General features: G+C 41.8%; 1 protein-coding gene across 2 annotated transcripts in view; it reads left to right on the top strand.

Moving 5' to 3' along the window:
* The window catches only part of LARS1 (leucyl-tRNA synthetase 1), a 47,806-nt gene that overhangs the window by 15,498 nt on the left and 16,113 nt on the right, over nucleotides 1–16,195 (top strand). For both annotated transcript variants that reach the window (XM_045028348.1, XM_045028349.1), the window contains exons 6-21: nucleotides 732–893; nucleotides 2,310–2,422; nucleotides 2,879–2,942; nucleotides 3,505–3,572; nucleotides 3,877–4,102; nucleotides 5,388–5,475; nucleotides 5,578–5,654; nucleotides 6,520–6,573; nucleotides 7,594–7,734; nucleotides 8,808–8,885; nucleotides 9,582–9,667; nucleotides 9,754–9,819; nucleotides 9,926–10,008; nucleotides 11,518–11,656; nucleotides 14,562–14,774; nucleotides 15,497–15,554. In XM_045028348.1, the coding sequence (XP_044884283.1) occupies nucleotides 732–893; nucleotides 2,310–2,422; nucleotides 2,879–2,942; nucleotides 3,505–3,572; nucleotides 3,877–4,102; nucleotides 5,388–5,475; nucleotides 5,578–5,654; nucleotides 6,520–6,573; nucleotides 7,594–7,734; nucleotides 8,808–8,885; nucleotides 9,582–9,667; nucleotides 9,754–9,819; nucleotides 9,926–10,008; nucleotides 11,518–11,656; nucleotides 14,562–14,774; nucleotides 15,497–15,554 (1,716 nt within the window). The remainder of the gene's footprint in view (nucleotides 1–731; nucleotides 894–2,309; nucleotides 2,423–2,878; nucleotides 2,943–3,504; nucleotides 3,573–3,876; nucleotides 4,103–5,387; nucleotides 5,476–5,577; nucleotides 5,655–6,519; nucleotides 6,574–7,593; nucleotides 7,735–8,807; nucleotides 8,886–9,581; nucleotides 9,668–9,753; nucleotides 9,820–9,925; nucleotides 10,009–11,517; nucleotides 11,657–14,561; nucleotides 14,775–15,496; nucleotides 15,555–16,195) is intronic.

The raw sequence follows: 16,195 nt of genomic DNA on the forward strand, positions 1-16,195 counted from the left end.
CCCGTGAAAGACAAACGTTTTCTTTATGAAAAGCACGGGTGTGAACAACGCTTTGTCGGCAGGAGCGCTGTCCTGCCAATAAATCTACCACCGCTCATTGGGGATGGAAGTTTTTTGTCGTCGGGAGAACCTTCTCCTGCTGACAAACAGCGGCTACACTGCATGCCTTTTAGTGGCATGACTATAGTGGTACAACCATCTCACTAAGAGGTGCATAGTGTAGACAAAGCCTAATTTGGCCTGTGGCAAGTGAATATTTTGTTTTGTTTCTCCACAATCTTAATTTCCAGCTATTTGTCCCTAGCATATGCAAGCAAAATAGGAGCAGAAGAGATTATCAATCAATCAGAAGGATCTAGAGCAGAGCTACTTAACCTTTTCCTGCAAACGTATCTTTATTAGACCAAGACCTCGCCTGTACCAGTCAGTGCTTGCTAACTGCCCCACAGCATGCCCTGATCTCTGAAAGTATTTGGACTGATTTGAACTTCATTCTCTTGGCTGCAGCATGTTAGAGTAGACACATGTGAATGTGAGGCAGACCGTGAGTATATACCAGCACCCATCGCAGTGTATCCTCATTAAATCAGAGAAAGGCAGCCAAAATAGCAGTACTCGTATGCATCTCAGTGATTGGAAGGTGTTATGTTAGGATTGAATGATTCCCTGCAGGAGAAGAAACAGTGAGACATGCTTGGATGTTCTTTTGCTCATTATACTTGTCTTTTTAGAGTAAAGCTGCTGCCAAGACTGGCTCTTCCAAGTACCAGTGGGGGATCATGAAGTCTTTGGGTCTCTCTGATGAAGAAATAGTGAAGTTTTCAGAGGCTGAGCATTGGCTTGATTACTTCCCACCCCTTGCTCTTCAGGACCTAAAGAGTATGGGGCTGAAGGTACATGTTTAAAATCTAAAATGCTGTTACAAGCATGAATTCTCTTATTGGTTTTACTAAATTAATTTTGAGATCTCTTCTCCCCTTGATGTGTTTGCCTAACATTAGTGGCAGTGCAGTAAGTATTGGAACATCCAAAGTGTTATAAAGCATTAATTAAGCATCACAATATCCTTGTATGATCAGTAAGTATTATCTCAATTTTACAGCTAATGCACAAAGATTACCTGAAACACTGAAGGTCATATAGCAAGACAGGAATAGAACCTATTGTGTATTGCCCCAGAAGATATGTCAAATGCCAAATTATCCCTGCAGTTACTTCCACATCACACAGGAAACGCTCAATGCCAAATTGCTCTCTAGTGATGGAATTCCTTCATGTTTAGGACCCTGGCTTACTAGTGACTTGCTGGTGGTACAAGTAATTGATAGGTTTTGTTCTGCTATCCACGACTTCCCAGTGCATCAGATCCTGCCCTGGTGGTTGATAGCCAAAAGTTGTTGCTGTCTTGTGTGTGTGCATTGATTTGTTATTAGTACTAATGTGGCTCCTTTGGGCAGTCTCTGTAGAAAATCCAAGGACAGAATGTATATTGAAGACAGAGCTGCCTCAACAACCCTCGAGGGAGTCTCTTCCACATCACAGTTGACTCACTGTTTTTCTAACTGGTTGGGAAACTTTCACTTTGTTTCTCATGGCTGCACCTGTTCTGTGGATAGAGAGGATGTCAGATTGTTAGTTCTTTTAATCTGGCCCCTTTCACCATCCAAAAACTTATTTAAATACAGAGAAATAACTGAGGAGAGTCTGTTCATTTATTTATTTTAGGAAATGCCATCTCCCTGAGCTTCAGTGATGGAAGTTTGCTTGTCCATAAAGGGGTGGGTGGGTGTGGGTGGGTGTGTGTGTACGTACATACGTACGTACATGATGCGACTTTTATATAATTATACCTTACTTTTCTTTGAAGATTTTGAGGTGAAAGGTGCTACAGATCATTTATATGTGATGCCGTTTACAGGCAGCCCCCTCTAGGGTGTAGCATAGCCTCCAGATAGACAATGTGCATAACACATGCAGAGGAGAAAGGGAATCCATAAAGGCCACCAGAGAAATATGTCCCCACCACCCTGGTCTTACAAAAAGTGGTATGGAGCAAACAAAGGACAGAACCTAGGCTTTTGAACGTCTTTTCTGAAAGACCCACATGCAATCAACTGCATAGACTTTGTATATAATACAAGTGTCAAACAATCAAGGGTGTTTTTTTTTTTTTTATTTCATGGAGCAGGTACCTTGTAGGGTTTGAATAAGCATAGCAAATGAGTGAGATGAAGCAAGTGCTCTGTGTGTGAATGTTCACAGAAATCTTTGGCTGGATTTGCTTACCTGTTACTTGCATATCTTTTCAGGTGGATTGGAGGCGTTCTTTCATTACCACTGATGTTAACCCTTATTACGACTCATTTGTACGGTGGCAATTTTTAACACTGAAGGAAAGAAATAAAATAAAATTTGGGAAACGGTAAATATGCTCTCTTTAATTTACTAAGTCTGTACTATTAAAAACCTAGCAAAAAATGTAAATTTCCCCCCCATGCACTGCTTTAAAAAGTTGGGTATAATATTATGTGTGTCTGTGACTTAGTTATCATTTTGTAATTTATACAGACTCACCCCAGCAAGTCCTCTGAATGCAGATGTCCCACCGTAGTTAATGGGTTACTATGCTCAGCCACTTGTCCATTTGGGTCCTTAGGCTTCAGGGGTGAGGTTTTTAAAAGCTTTCAATATTTACCCAACTTTGCTTCCATTGACATCAATGGTAGGACTTTCATTGACATTAATGGTAACAGAGTTAAGCAAATTGAGTGCTATTGAAAAATCCCACCCAAACTTCTTTGTGCCAGGGACCATGTCCTCCTCCTTGTCTGTAGATGGCTATGCATACCCCTAAATAATAATTTACTGTGTTTCCTAGGTATACAATTTATTCTCCAAAAGATGGACAACCTTGCATGGATCATGACAGGCAAACTGGAGAGGTGATGTATTTTATTTGACACAAGTTCTTTGTATGTTGTACGTAACTTTTAAATAACGAAGAAGTATGCTGTATGCTGAAAATGATTATTAAATATATCTTTATTTAATATGACTTATCTGATCTCAAGCTATTAATACATGGGAAGCTTGGATGTCCCTAGAAAAAATAATAATTGTTGTGACACATGCAACAGATAGTGTTAACTGTAGCCAGTTTTCTCAGAGTGATAATCTGGCAGTTGATGTCCTGACTTGCACAAGAGCATGATTCAATGCCCCCTGAAGTCCAATTCATTTACTTTAGTGGTGTAATATAATAGCCTAGATGAGTAAGGTGTTTGATCATAGGAATAAATAGGACTCTGTACTGCAGTCTGTATGCTGCTAAGCTCCCACTGACATCATTGGAAGTCTAGTTTATTGACGGACCCCAATATAAGATCCTGAAATAGCATTTGAATTGTGCTACTACAAAATGTAGAATTGATTTTTGGGAAATGGTACTTTTGCTGCATAAGTAGACTTTTATATTGACTACTGGTCTCTGTGTGTGACTCTTAGGGTGTTGGACCTCAAGAATATACGTTAATAAAAATGAAGTTGATAGAGCCTTACCCTGCAAAGCTAAGGTAGGTCTCATAGATTCATGGATTTTCCGGCCAGGAGGAACCATTAGATCATCTAGTGTTACCTCTTGTGTAACATAAACCACAGAATTTCAACCGTTACCTCTGCATTGAGCCTAATACCTTGTATTTGACTAAAACGTATCTTCCTGAAAGGCATCAAGTCTCCTTTATAAATGTATTCAATAGGGATCCAGTCTCCTTAATTGGAAAAAAAAAAAAAAAAAAAAGAGAAAAAAAAAGAAAAAAAAAGGTTGGTCAGGAAAAACCGAGTTTTCTTATTTTAATGTGCCCTATCTTATTTTAGTGGCCTTAAAGGAAAAAATATCTTCTTGGTGGCAGCTACTCTAAGACCAGAGACCATGTTTGGACAGACTAACTGTTGGGTTCGCCCAGATATGAAGTACATTGGCTTTGAGACTGTGAATGGGGATATTTTTATCTGCACCCAAAGAGCTGCCAGGAACATGTCCTACCAGGGCTTTACAAAAGATAACGGAGTGGTACCTGTCGTCAAGGAGCTGATGGGAGAGGTGAGCATCTTGCAGCTTATAGGCCAAGTTATGGACTCCTGCAGGAATTGTGCTTTGCCTATTTGTGGCATACAAACTTGATGACACTTTAATCTATATTGGTATCTTTTTGGTGAGTGTTAAGTGACCAAATAAAGAATGGGGAGGAGATTAAACAGCTGCACTAGTCTGGTAATCTATGGACAAATGTGTTAATGTTGCCACAATCTTATTTGAGAACTAATGGCACAAGTAATGTGTGTTGCAGTATGTAAAGCAGTGACTCGTTATTTTTACTACAAAGAATGGAAGGGAAAGAATAGTTAGTTAGAATGAGTTAAATGAGTCTAGGATCATTCTCTACTGAAATACCCAGTTCACCCTGGGTGAGAATAGCTACTTCCTTTGACTGCTCCCTGTCTTTAATGCTTGGGCCAGGTGTTCAGCATATGTAGCTTCACGAACGTTGAATAAAAATGCTGACTCAATGGCATTTTGGGGTGTGCCATTCTACATCACTGTCTAACTAGAATGCCACCTGCTAAAACTTGATGCACTGGATTTCCTGACAATGTCCTTTGTGTTACTAAGTCACATGAAGGACAGAAGGTGGAATATTGTATTCCATCTTATTAAAGATAGAATCCATATAAATTGGAGGTGGGGAAGACTGCTAGGACACCTACTCCAACCCTTTGTCAATGCATGAATGGTCCTCACAATACGAGTGCTTTTCCAGTCCTTCATTCAATTTAGCTATAAATTTCTCAATTCCTTCCTCCATTTTCTTTGGGAGTCTATTTTTCAGTCTAATACTCCTCTGGAAGTTTTTTCTGATATTCAGCCTTTAACTCTCTTTCACCTAAATGTACCACAATAAACCATTCCGTTCTCTCCTTGCTGTTTACACTTTTCAGTTATTTGGAGACAGTCTGTCCCCACTCAACCATCCCTTTATCAAAATTCTTCTGTGTCTGGAGAATGGGTATAATCCACTGTACTGTTCTCCAATTCTATATAATTTTTGTTGCTCTTCTCTAAATTCCTTCCAGGATCTGGTACTTCATTTCCTAGTAATGAATAAAACAGTCCATTATACTGTCCCAAAGAGGGATATGCATGGTATCTAATTACTTTGCAGAAGAAGGGCTTCTGCAGTTTGAATTGTGTCATGGCCTTTTAATTTATTTATCTATTTGCACTATGTGGGGAAGACCAGCTGATGTAAAGGAACATCAGCTCAGTAGGTTCCTTCTGAGCCAGGCCAACACAGTGCTCCTTGTTCTAATATTCCTCTCTTGCACAGGAGATTCTTGGAGCTGCACTCTCTGCCCCTTTAACGTCCTACAAAGTCATCTATGCTCTTCCTATGCTCACAATTAAGGAAGATAAAGGTAAGATAAAAGTAATTTTCTTGCATGAGCCTGTTCATTACATCCCATGTTTCATAGTATATATTAATTGATTTTTGTTACCTGATTGATTTTTTTTGCAAGGCACTGGAGTGGTTACAAGTGTCCCATCTGATGCTCCTGATGACATTGCAGCCCTGAGAGATTTGAAGAAAAAACAGGTCAGCCTCTCATTCAGATCTGTATTGCTCACAGTTCGAGTGTTCTGAGTGACAAAAACAAGTACATTGATAACTAAAATGGGGACCATTTTTTTTTAGTTAAGGAAACTTCCGTGTGTGGCCTCTAAACTTATGTGCAAACTAAGTGTACAGTGTTGCAGACTCTAGTTTGGAATCCACTTGTAAATAATATTTTAAAAAAATCTGATCTTCACTATCATTTTCGTGCAGACTTTGGAAATGATTCTGTACCAGAACCTCATCATTTTTATTTTATTTGGGTGGGGCTGACAAGACTATTAAGGTGGAAATTAGTACCAGGTGTGAGAGGGATTTTTCTGGTGTGGTCACTTGGCCATTGGTTACTAGGCTGAGACCACTGTACTCATTTCACATAAGCCAAGTAGCAGCCATTTGATTATATAGTACCAAAAGCGTGCTAGGTGTTTCAAAAATAAGTGAGACTGCTCCCTGCCCTGAAGAGCTTAAAGTCTAGACATATAAATTTTCTAGGTAGTGTGGTACCTGAGCACCTAACAAATGCTAATGTATTTATTCTCACAACACCCTGGATGGTACAGAAGTAGCATTTTTCCCCATTTTATAACTGGGAAACTTGAGCCACATAGGGATTAATGAGTTGTCTGAGACCAACTGGAAATCGATGGCAAAATTGGGGGGCTGAACCCAGATTTCTTAATTCCCAAGGAGTGGTGGGCAAATAGGGTTGACAGCATGTCTGAGAGCATGATATATTCATTCAGAAGGACATTCTTTTTGTTAAGGAATTACACATAATGAAAAATAAGTTTTTAAAAAAATCCCTGTTTTATGTTTTTGTTTGTTTTTTTAACATCTTCTGTAGGCCCTAAGAGGGAAATATGGAATTAAAGATGAAATGGTCCTGCCTTTTGAACCGGTGAGTGCAGCTAAGTGTGTCTCTCAAATATACATGGCTTTTTTAAATTGAATTAGGAGCTTGCATACCTTTCAGAAATTTTGTTTTTAAAATCCTTTATTAGCCAAAAGAGCTTGAAGCATCAGAAGAACTTGCCCTCATAGTTGTGAAACTGCAGTTGTTAGGCTGTGGCCTTGAAGGAGCAAAGCTCCACTACTTTGAATTTTTTTTTTTTTTTTTTACACAAAATCCTATTTTTGTAGCAAGTGCTACTTTGAGGCTTCAGTTTAGAGTTTGAGTCTCTGTTTGTGGATTAAAACCTTCTGTGATAATCTTGATTTAATGGAGAGTATATTATCTGCTCCATGCAAAGTGCTATATCTATGTCACTTCTGTTACTGCTAATGAAGTTTATGGAGATTCAGCCATGTATGTCATTTTGAGAGTATAGATTACAGCCAAATACATCTCAGATTTTCTGCATTGCTCCTGCTCTCCTCTCAGTTAGCTACTCAGTACTCCTTGTCTGTCTCGTGCACAGGGGAAAAAATTGGGTTATTGCTTGCAGATGTGCAGTCAGCAGTCACTCTGGGGAGTGCCAGAAATTCCTGATGAGCCTAGTGGCATTGTGTTGAATTTTTGTAAAATTCCACGAAATTTGATTAACAGTAAATTCTGGAAAGCAGCACACTATGTATAAAACAGCATGAATTCAAAGACTGCTGTAACTTTGACAGCTGCTTTTAATAGGTGTTTTCTCTATAATATCACTTGTTCTGTGCAAATCATCCAAGTATAATGCTCATGAATTTTCACAATTGGTAGATATATGCCTTTCTTCCTCACCTCCAAATCTCTGGTTTCAATTCCCATGTTGGTTGTTGGATTGTGAACATGGAAGAAAAATGCACTTGACTCTGCATTTTCTTCAGAGTACAATTTCCACTGAAGGCTGCGAAATTCAAGAGACAAGTCCCTGCAGGACTTGTGTTGCGTTCACACAATTTGAAACAAATCCTGACAATACCATGCTATTCCCAGGTGCCCATCATCGAAATCCCAGGCTACGGCAGTCTTTCTGCTCCATTGGTCTGTGACGAGCTGAAAATCCAGAGCCAGAATGATAAAGAGAAACTTACAGAGGCTAAGGAGAGAGTGTACCTGAAAGGATTTTATGAGGGAGTAAGTAACTAGGCTTCCCTAGGTGTGTTGTGAAAACTTTTTTTTTATACTGAAGTTGATAAACATTTGAAAGGAGGCAGATTGGGGTGGCCAACGTGTGGTTCCAAAGCCACATGCCACTCCTTGTATAGGCACTAGCTCCGGGGCTGGAGCTACAGGTGCCAACTTTTCAATGTGCCTTGACCCTGCTGTGCCCTCATTCCTCTCCCTTCCCCCCCAGAGCCTCCTGCATGCCATGAAACAGCTGATCGGGAGGTGCAGGGAGGGAGGGGGAGGTGCTGATTGGCAGACCTGCTGGTGGGCGGGAGGTGCTGGGAGCCGGGGGGGTGGGCAAGAGCTGATGGGGGGGCTGCTAACATATTACTGTGGCACTTTGGCATCTTACATTGGTAAATTCTGGCTCCTTCTCAGGCTCAGGTTGGCTACCCCTGTAATAGATTAATAAATCGGGAAGGCGAAGGTGTATAGATTTTTTTGGGGATGGGTGTCGGGTCCTTTTGGGATTGTTTAATGGCCCACATTCTAAGGAACTTCCCTTTAAGTGAGCCTCTGTATGTGCTATGGGGATAGTGTAGAATCACAGTTGGGAGGCTGGAGGTGTGTCTGTCTCAAGATGAGGCCCATGGTATGGATACTGGATGCACCTTTCTCAGGAAACAGTCAACATCATTCCAAACCTTGACTTGAAGAGACTGGTAGAAAATGACAGAAGGGTGGTTCTTCCCCATTTCAGCTCATTCAGGGGGCTTCTGTCACAGTGCCCTAAGCCTCGGCCCATCTAAACTATTTGGAATTCAAAGACCAATTTCCTGTGTGGCAGGGGTGTGCATGTCCAGCTAGCCCTCCTGGTTTGAATGTGCATAAGTAAAACATATAATGTATAAATATATATGTGGGAGTTCAGGGGGATTTAAAAAAAAAAAAGGCAGATTTTCAGCATCTAATTTAAGATGCGTCATAGGTCACAATACCAGTATTTCTTGTAGCTCAAGAGAACTGGTTGTTTTTACATAATACTTGAAACTTAATCCTTTTAAGAAAACCTAACTTCTGCAATGGTCTCTCCCTTACAGATAATGTTGGTGGATGAGTACCAGGGGCAAAAAGTCCAGGATGTCAAGAAGCTTATACAGAAGAAGATGGTGGGCAATGTATGTGGTAGTTTGGATACTGCTTTCCAAGATGATCCTTTGTCTTTCCCATAGCAGGATAGTCACTAAATAAAATATATTGGCTTGTTTCCACAGAAACGTTGCCTTAGATGTTCTTTGGAAAAAGCAGTAGCAATAGAGTACAAAGTGATGCTATAACAAAGCATGGTATTCTTAGATAAAGAGAAATGTATTGTACCTGATGGATCAAGTAGAAAGAGACATCTGGATTTTTTAGCTTTGTGCGTACTGCTTTATATAGATGCATGTCTTATGGCCTAGTCATAGTCCGTAGAATCATAGCGATTATATGGAAAAGGCTTTGGTTATTTAGTCTGTATCTCTGTCAGTGCAGGATCATTCCCTTCAGTCTGTACTGTGGTGCTCTATCTCGTTTCTCTGATACAGAATATGGGTGCAGAGTTAAAGCTAATCACTTCCCTCCCATTCCCCATTTTGTCTAGTTCTTGAGGATTTTGTGCATCATATTTTAAAGCCTTGTTATACACATTTTTACCATCTGTACATAGCTTTAAACCGTAAAGACTTTGTGCTTCTGTAGCACCTTTTAACTGAGAATCTACACACACAGTTGGGATTATAATAGGGGGTTTATTATTGGTAAACTCCTTTCATTTAATGCCCTATGTGTTATAACTATAAAGATATAAATATACCTCTTCCCTTTTATCTCAGGGTGAAGCAATGATTTATATGGAACCTGAGAAACAAGTTATATCGAGGTCCATGGATGAGTGCGTGGTGGCTCTTTGTGACCAGTGGTGAGTGAAGTGAAATCACTTAACCTATCCCCCTGGTGCACCCTTATGTGAACTTCTTTATTCTAATTATTTTCCTTGATCTTAAGGTACCTAGATTATGGCGAAGTAAACTGGAAGAAGCAGGCATCTGACTGCTTGACGGATCTAGAGACGTAAGTTCTGGGAAAGAGATGGATAAAGTGTAGGTTGGGATGTGGCATGTGCTGACAACATAACCCTGTGGGAGACCAAGGATTAATAATAGTTTGTTCCACATAGGTTTTGTGAAGAGACCAGAAGGAATTTTGAAGCTACACTGGGCTGGCTGCAGGAGCATGCCTGCTCAAGAACATATGGCTTAGGTAGGAAAAACACACAGCTTTTCCTCACTTGCTGCTTGAGGAGAGTAACTCTCACTGTTTCATCCATTCATGCTTTTCCTGGTGAGGGTTGCAGCAGCAGCATGGAGGAAAGGGAGATCTGGTCCTCCCTATTCTCCCTTTCCTCTGCAACAGGTTCCAGCTCCTCCTGGGGGATTCTCCAGTGTTTCCAGGCCAGCTGGGAGATATAATCCCTCCAGCGAGTCCTGGGTTGGCCTAATGGCCTCCTTCCAGAGGGATGTGCCCGGTAAAGTTCCAAAGGGAGCCTCCCAGGGGGCATCCTTATCAGGTGCCCTAACCACCTCAGCTGGCTCCTCTCGATCCAGAGGAGTAGCGGCTCTACTCCGAGGCTCTCCTGAATAGCCAAGCCCCTCACTCTGTGTTGGAGAGTAAGCCCAGCCACCCTGCGAAGGAACCTCATTTCTGCTACTTGTACCCATGATCTTGCCCTTTCAGTCGTTACCCAAAGTTCATGACCATAGATGAGGATGGGGGCGTAGATTAATCTGTAGACCGAGAGCTTCATCCAAGAACTCAGCTCCCGCCTCACCACCACAGATTGGTACGGCGCCCCCATCGCTGTTGACGCCGCACGAATTCGCCGGTCAATCTCATGCTCCTGCTTACCATCACTCGTGAACGACTCCTAGATACTTGAACTCTTCTACTAAAGTCAGCTGCTCCACCCTCACCTGGAGAGGACCTAATTCCTCCCACTAACCTCTCAATTAGATATGGTATCAGATGTAAAATCACTAGACATACTGATCATTTTAAATCTAATACAATATCTAACTGAGAGGTTAGTGGGAGGAATTAGGTAGGCAGAACAGAATTACCCCAATTAGAATTTGACCCAGGACATCAAAAAGATGACATCTTCCACATGACTTGAGTTAATCAGGAGCTGTTTTATTTTTTTTATGGAAACACCACCAGCAATAAAGCTCCCCCACCATTACCATGCATGGCCCATTTGTTCAGAGATGACATGGAAGGAACCAGTACCATTTCCTGCAGTGCCTGGAGGTTTCCCTTGAAGGTCTCTCATTCAGACCCAATCCTTCTTAGTTCACAGAATAGGATCCTGGTACAATACCACCTGACTCAGTATGGCAACAGGCCAGGATAATCTCTTTCTATGAAACATGCAGAGCAAACGATAAGATGAACAGATGCTTCAGTTTGTTGAATTTAGAAGTGAGCTGACCGTTGCATTAGGAAAGCTAAGGACAGTCCCCTGCAAGGATCCCCTCTGTCTGCCAAGATGTTCAAGAACAAAAAACCAGCTGCAACTGGCCCATTCTCCTGAGTGAGATTTTCAGAAGCACTGAAGTGATTTAAGAGTGCAGGTCCAACTGAAAGTCAGTGGGACTTGTGCTTCCGAGTCACTCAGCAACTTTTGAAAATCCCATCATCTGTTGTGAGTTCTGCAAATGGGAATTGTGTCCTGTGCCTGGTAATGACGATCTTTTTTGGGTCTTTGTTTAGGTACTCGTTTACCTTGGGATGAGCAGTGGCTGATAGAATCTCTCTCCGATTCCACTATCTACATGGCCTTCTACACAGTTGCTCATCTGCTGCAAGGAGATAATCTGTGTGGACAAGGAGATTCTCCACTTGGCATCAGGTAAGGGGTACAGGTTGGTGAGGAATGGTATGTTTCAATGTATTTCTGCTCTGGCTCTTTCCAAAGGCATAACTTGTAGGCCGACTCTTCAGATCTGTGCTTAGAGCATTATATATAAATAGTAGCATAGATAAAGGCAGAGCCCCGATTTAGCAAAGCTTTTAGACTGGTAGCGTTGGAGGAATTGGGAAGGACAGAAGGGAGTCCCTCCAAGGGCAGCTGAAGGAGATCTGTTTGCAAGTAACCACCTTTGCTCAGCACTTGCTGCCTTCAAATGGAAACTGCATGATATTTTGGTAACTGATTGACTGGTTTCACTGTGGCTCTTGCAAGTACTTCTGTGGCAGTTGCTAAAAATCTGCTTTGTAACTTCTTATAACCTCAGCAAATTGCAGCTGATCCCCTTCTACATGCCTGCTTCTGGGGACAGAGTGGACAAGGATAGGTCTTGCTCTTGATCACAAATGAACCCACACTAGAGACTGGCAGTTTTCTAAGAAACTGGGATTTTTACTATGCTGCAGCCAGTATTTATTTGGAAGGCTTCTAGCTTTTTCTCCTCTCTCGAATCTGAAGGATGTTTGACATACCAAGGAGAGGTTTCACTTTTGGGGTCTGGCTCATTTGGTAAGTGCCCTGTGAAAAGCAGTTATGCTCGGATATTTGCCAGGTCTGCTCCATGACCTCTCAGATGGGGTGACTGTGACCTGTGACTGATAGTTTGTGTTTAGTCTTCTCTTCAGGACAAGAACAGCCAAGTGTCCTGCCACTGCCACTCTCCCCTTTTGACGCTGGGGTGTTAGTTTAGCGTTCCATGTGTTCAGGAGAGTAGTTCACTTATGCATCTGAGAGAATAGAGGAATGGATGGAAGCTTCCTGCAGACGTTGGACAGAGGGATTGGAGGGGAGTGAGGAGAGGTATTCAGACTCTGCTGGTGGGGGGAGGGGAGCTGAGCCCGTTCGTGGCTGAAAAGGAGGGTCCTTGGGGTTTCTACCTATTCCTGGGCCTCGCAGTGGCCTTTTTGGGTCCTGCTCCCCAAGCCCGATCCTGCGCCCTGTGGCAGCTGCTTCAGTCCCTCTGGGTCTCATTCTCACATCCGCGTGTGCCCCCACACCTCCCACGTGCAAGTTTAGCGAGGGGCAGAGCCCTCACAATATTTCCACTGCAGGGGCTCTAGCCTTTCTGGCCTCCCAGTTCTGTCACTCCTGTACACGTCGGCTTTGGAGCCTTGTTTGATGCTTTAGTTAATCTGGAAAGGAATTCCAACATAAGGTACCTGCAACAAAAACTAATCTTAAGAAGCCTGGCAGAAATTTCATCTGACTCAAAGAACACCTCTAATTACATACAGAAGAAATTTTTTGCACTAGGTATGTCTGGAAACAAGGTCTGAAGTGAGCAATCTGAATTGCATTGAATTTTAGATGCACCTGTAAATTGTGTGCTTTGCCTAATATAGAACATCTAAACATCCAAGGTTTGCAAAGCACTTTTTGCAGAGATTAACACTATTGTGTGGTAAATAAGGGATGTTTAGGGATCACTTCACCCTTTGCTATTGTGCAGCGATCTTTGGCATGAAACATAGCAGTTGAGTAACAGCACACATCTCTAACCTGTAGGGTAGGACAATACCTGAAAGCCTTTCAGCAATAATCCACCAGAACTAGACATTTTTCAAAACTTTGGGGAAATAAGAGCAGGTAGAGTCTAATAAACTTCAATGAAATCCCCACAAGAAATGGGAGATGAAATCTCCCATACCATAAGTGCCAAGGGATCTTGAATGACTGCAGGTGACCAGAGCCTTGGCTTCGTATGTGATCTCTAAGACCGTACTTCAGGGTAGCACATTTGTTCTAAAACTACCGTCGTCCTGCTGCTCATGTTTTATAGTATATGCCTTTCATCATCAGAAAATGTTAATTGTGTGGGGATTCTGTCTCTTGGCCTGTGTGGGAAGAGTCTGGGAGTGCTTGCTATGGGGACGAAATCCTCTCTCTCTGAAGTGGGAGGTTGCCTTGTGGTGTTGAACAAGTAATTCCCTCCCTCTTCTCTTCCTGTCCTCTCCGTGACAGCTAAGGGGAAGGGCTGACACATGTGAAGGAGATTTAATCTTGTCCTCCGCCAGAAGGATGGTAGTATCTGTGAATGACCCCTGGGCATAGAGGCTTGGGGAGGACTTAAATTCTGGTTCTGAGTTTTCAGGATAGTATTTAAGACACAAAGGATGCCCACACAGGAATGGGGAAGAGATATAAAATCAAGTTTCCAGGGCATTAAGGTGTTTGTATCCCCCTCGCTTTTCAGGAGTCAGAGGACACTGTCAAGTAGAGAAGGGTATGGCTGAGACAGGACATCCTGAGTTCTGAGCCTTGCTCTGACATCGACTCAGTCCTCTGTGTCCAAGGGCAAGTCCTCTCTGGGTACATCTGCACTGTAAAAAAAAAAAAAAAAAAAAAAAAACTCCCCACAGCAGTGAGTCTCAGAGCCTGAGTCAGATGACCCTCCCCTCATCAGGTGTCAGAGATTAAGCTCCAGTCTGAGCAGGAATGTCTATGCTGCTATTTTTAGTCCCGTAGTATGAGCCTGAGTCAGCTGACCTGGACTCTGATGCTTGCTGCTGCAGTATTGTTTTTTTTTTTTAAGTGTAGATGTACCCTCTGTGTCTCACTTTCATCACCTGTAAAATAGGAATAAGAGTAACTAGCTCATAGGGTCTGTTGTGAGAATTCATTAGTTATTGTTTGTAGATCACTTTGAATTAGTAAAGTGCTAATTTTTGAATTATGTAGTGATAGGCCTCAGATTCAGGTTTTGTTAAAAACAAACATCCTGATTTTTAAAGAAAAACTAACTCTGTGTGTGTGTGTTCTTTATTAAGACATTAATATTTCTATGCAGGGCGCATCAGATGTCCAAAGAAGTCTGGGATTACATATTCTTCAGGGCTGCTCCATTTCCCAAGACACAGATTCCAAAGCAAAAGTTAGACAAACTCAAGGAGGAGTTTGAATTTTGGTATCCTGTGGATCTAAGAGTCTCTGGCAAGGATCTTGTCCCAAACCATCTATCATATTACCTCTACAACCACGTAGCCATGTGGCCAGATCAAAGGTAAGTTTGGAAGCAATGTCAAGCAAGTGTGGAGATAAAACTACAAACGCTCCAGCCTTGATATCTCCATCAATGGCTCTTGACAGGATGTTCTGTATTTGGGACTTGGGTGATAGCATGTGTGTTTATTAGTGGGCTGCTTTGCAAGTATGTGTATATACCATCAAGACCACTGGTTTACATATTGTGGTATGTGAGCTTAATGTTCCATCCATTCACTTCTCAACAATTCTTTAAGAAAGTGATTATGTGAACCAATAAAGTTTGGGAGCTGCTGATCAACATCATAGCAGGAATGGGGCAAATTTCCTCTCTCAAGCATCCTTAGAGCTCCTAAACTACTGCTATCAGCAAAGGTGTGTGAAACAACTGGCTTTATCCATTGCTATCGGTCCCTAATTTCATTGGCACTAAATTTAAATTAAAAATGTAATTGAAGAGAGGAGAAGGTGGGGGTAAGTGGAGTATAGCTTTTTTTTAAAGCTCTGTAGTGCATGTTTTTTGAATTGTAGCAATAAGGCTTAGCACATGTACTGTAGCTCTGTTGTCTTCAAAGTGACATTAATCCTCAAGATCCCCAGTAGGTGCCTTTTTTGAAGGTTCCACTTAAAAACATGCCCATTCCTAACTGAAATCACTAGACTTTTGTTCTTTATTGAAGAAAAAATGTAATGGCTTTTTAAAATAAAAATACACTCCGTATTTTGTGTCTTCAAATGCAGAGACAAATGGCCTGTAGCTGTGAGAGCAAATGGACATCTCCTCCTGAATTCTGAGAAGGTACAGCAGTTTTTCATCTGTTATACTCTTGTGATGGTCAAGACAACTAGAAACTCCTGGGCCCGCTTCAAAAATACCTTCCAGCAGATCAATCAGGGCAGCATTTAGCATGCTGATTACCTCCTCCCGTTAAATGCCTCAGTTACCCATCATCCAAAGCAGGAGCCTGCCTTTCTTCCATTCCATCTGTCTATGTTTTCTACTATAGTGTCTGCCCACTTAATGGTTCTGCATAGATCAGGGGTAGGCAACGTGTGGCATGTGTGCCGAAGGTGGCAGGCAACCTGATTTTCAGTGGCACTCATGCTGCCCGGGTCCTGGCCACCGGTCGGGGGGGCTCTGCATTTTAATTTAATTTTAAATGAAGCTTCTTAAACATTTTAAAAACCTTATTTACTTTACAGACAACAATAGTTTAGTTATATATTATAGACTTATAGAAAGAGACCTTCTAAAAACATTAAAATGTATTACTGGTACATGAAACCTTAAATTAGAGTGAATAAATGAAGACTTGGCACACCACTTCGGAAAGGTTTCTGACTCCTGGTGTAGATCATCAGCATACCTGATCCAATAATGCTTTGTAAGTTTTCCTGAGGTATCTGCTTAAATTCTCCCAGAGTTTCAGGGTTACCTGC

The sequence above is a fragment of the Mauremys mutica genome, chromosome 8 (genome assembly GCF_020497125.1).
Source record: "Mauremys mutica isolate MM-2020 ecotype Southern chromosome 8, ASM2049712v1, whole genome shotgun sequence".
In the NCBI taxonomy this organism is placed as follows: Eukaryota; Metazoa; Chordata; order Testudines; family Geoemydidae; genus Mauremys; species Mauremys mutica.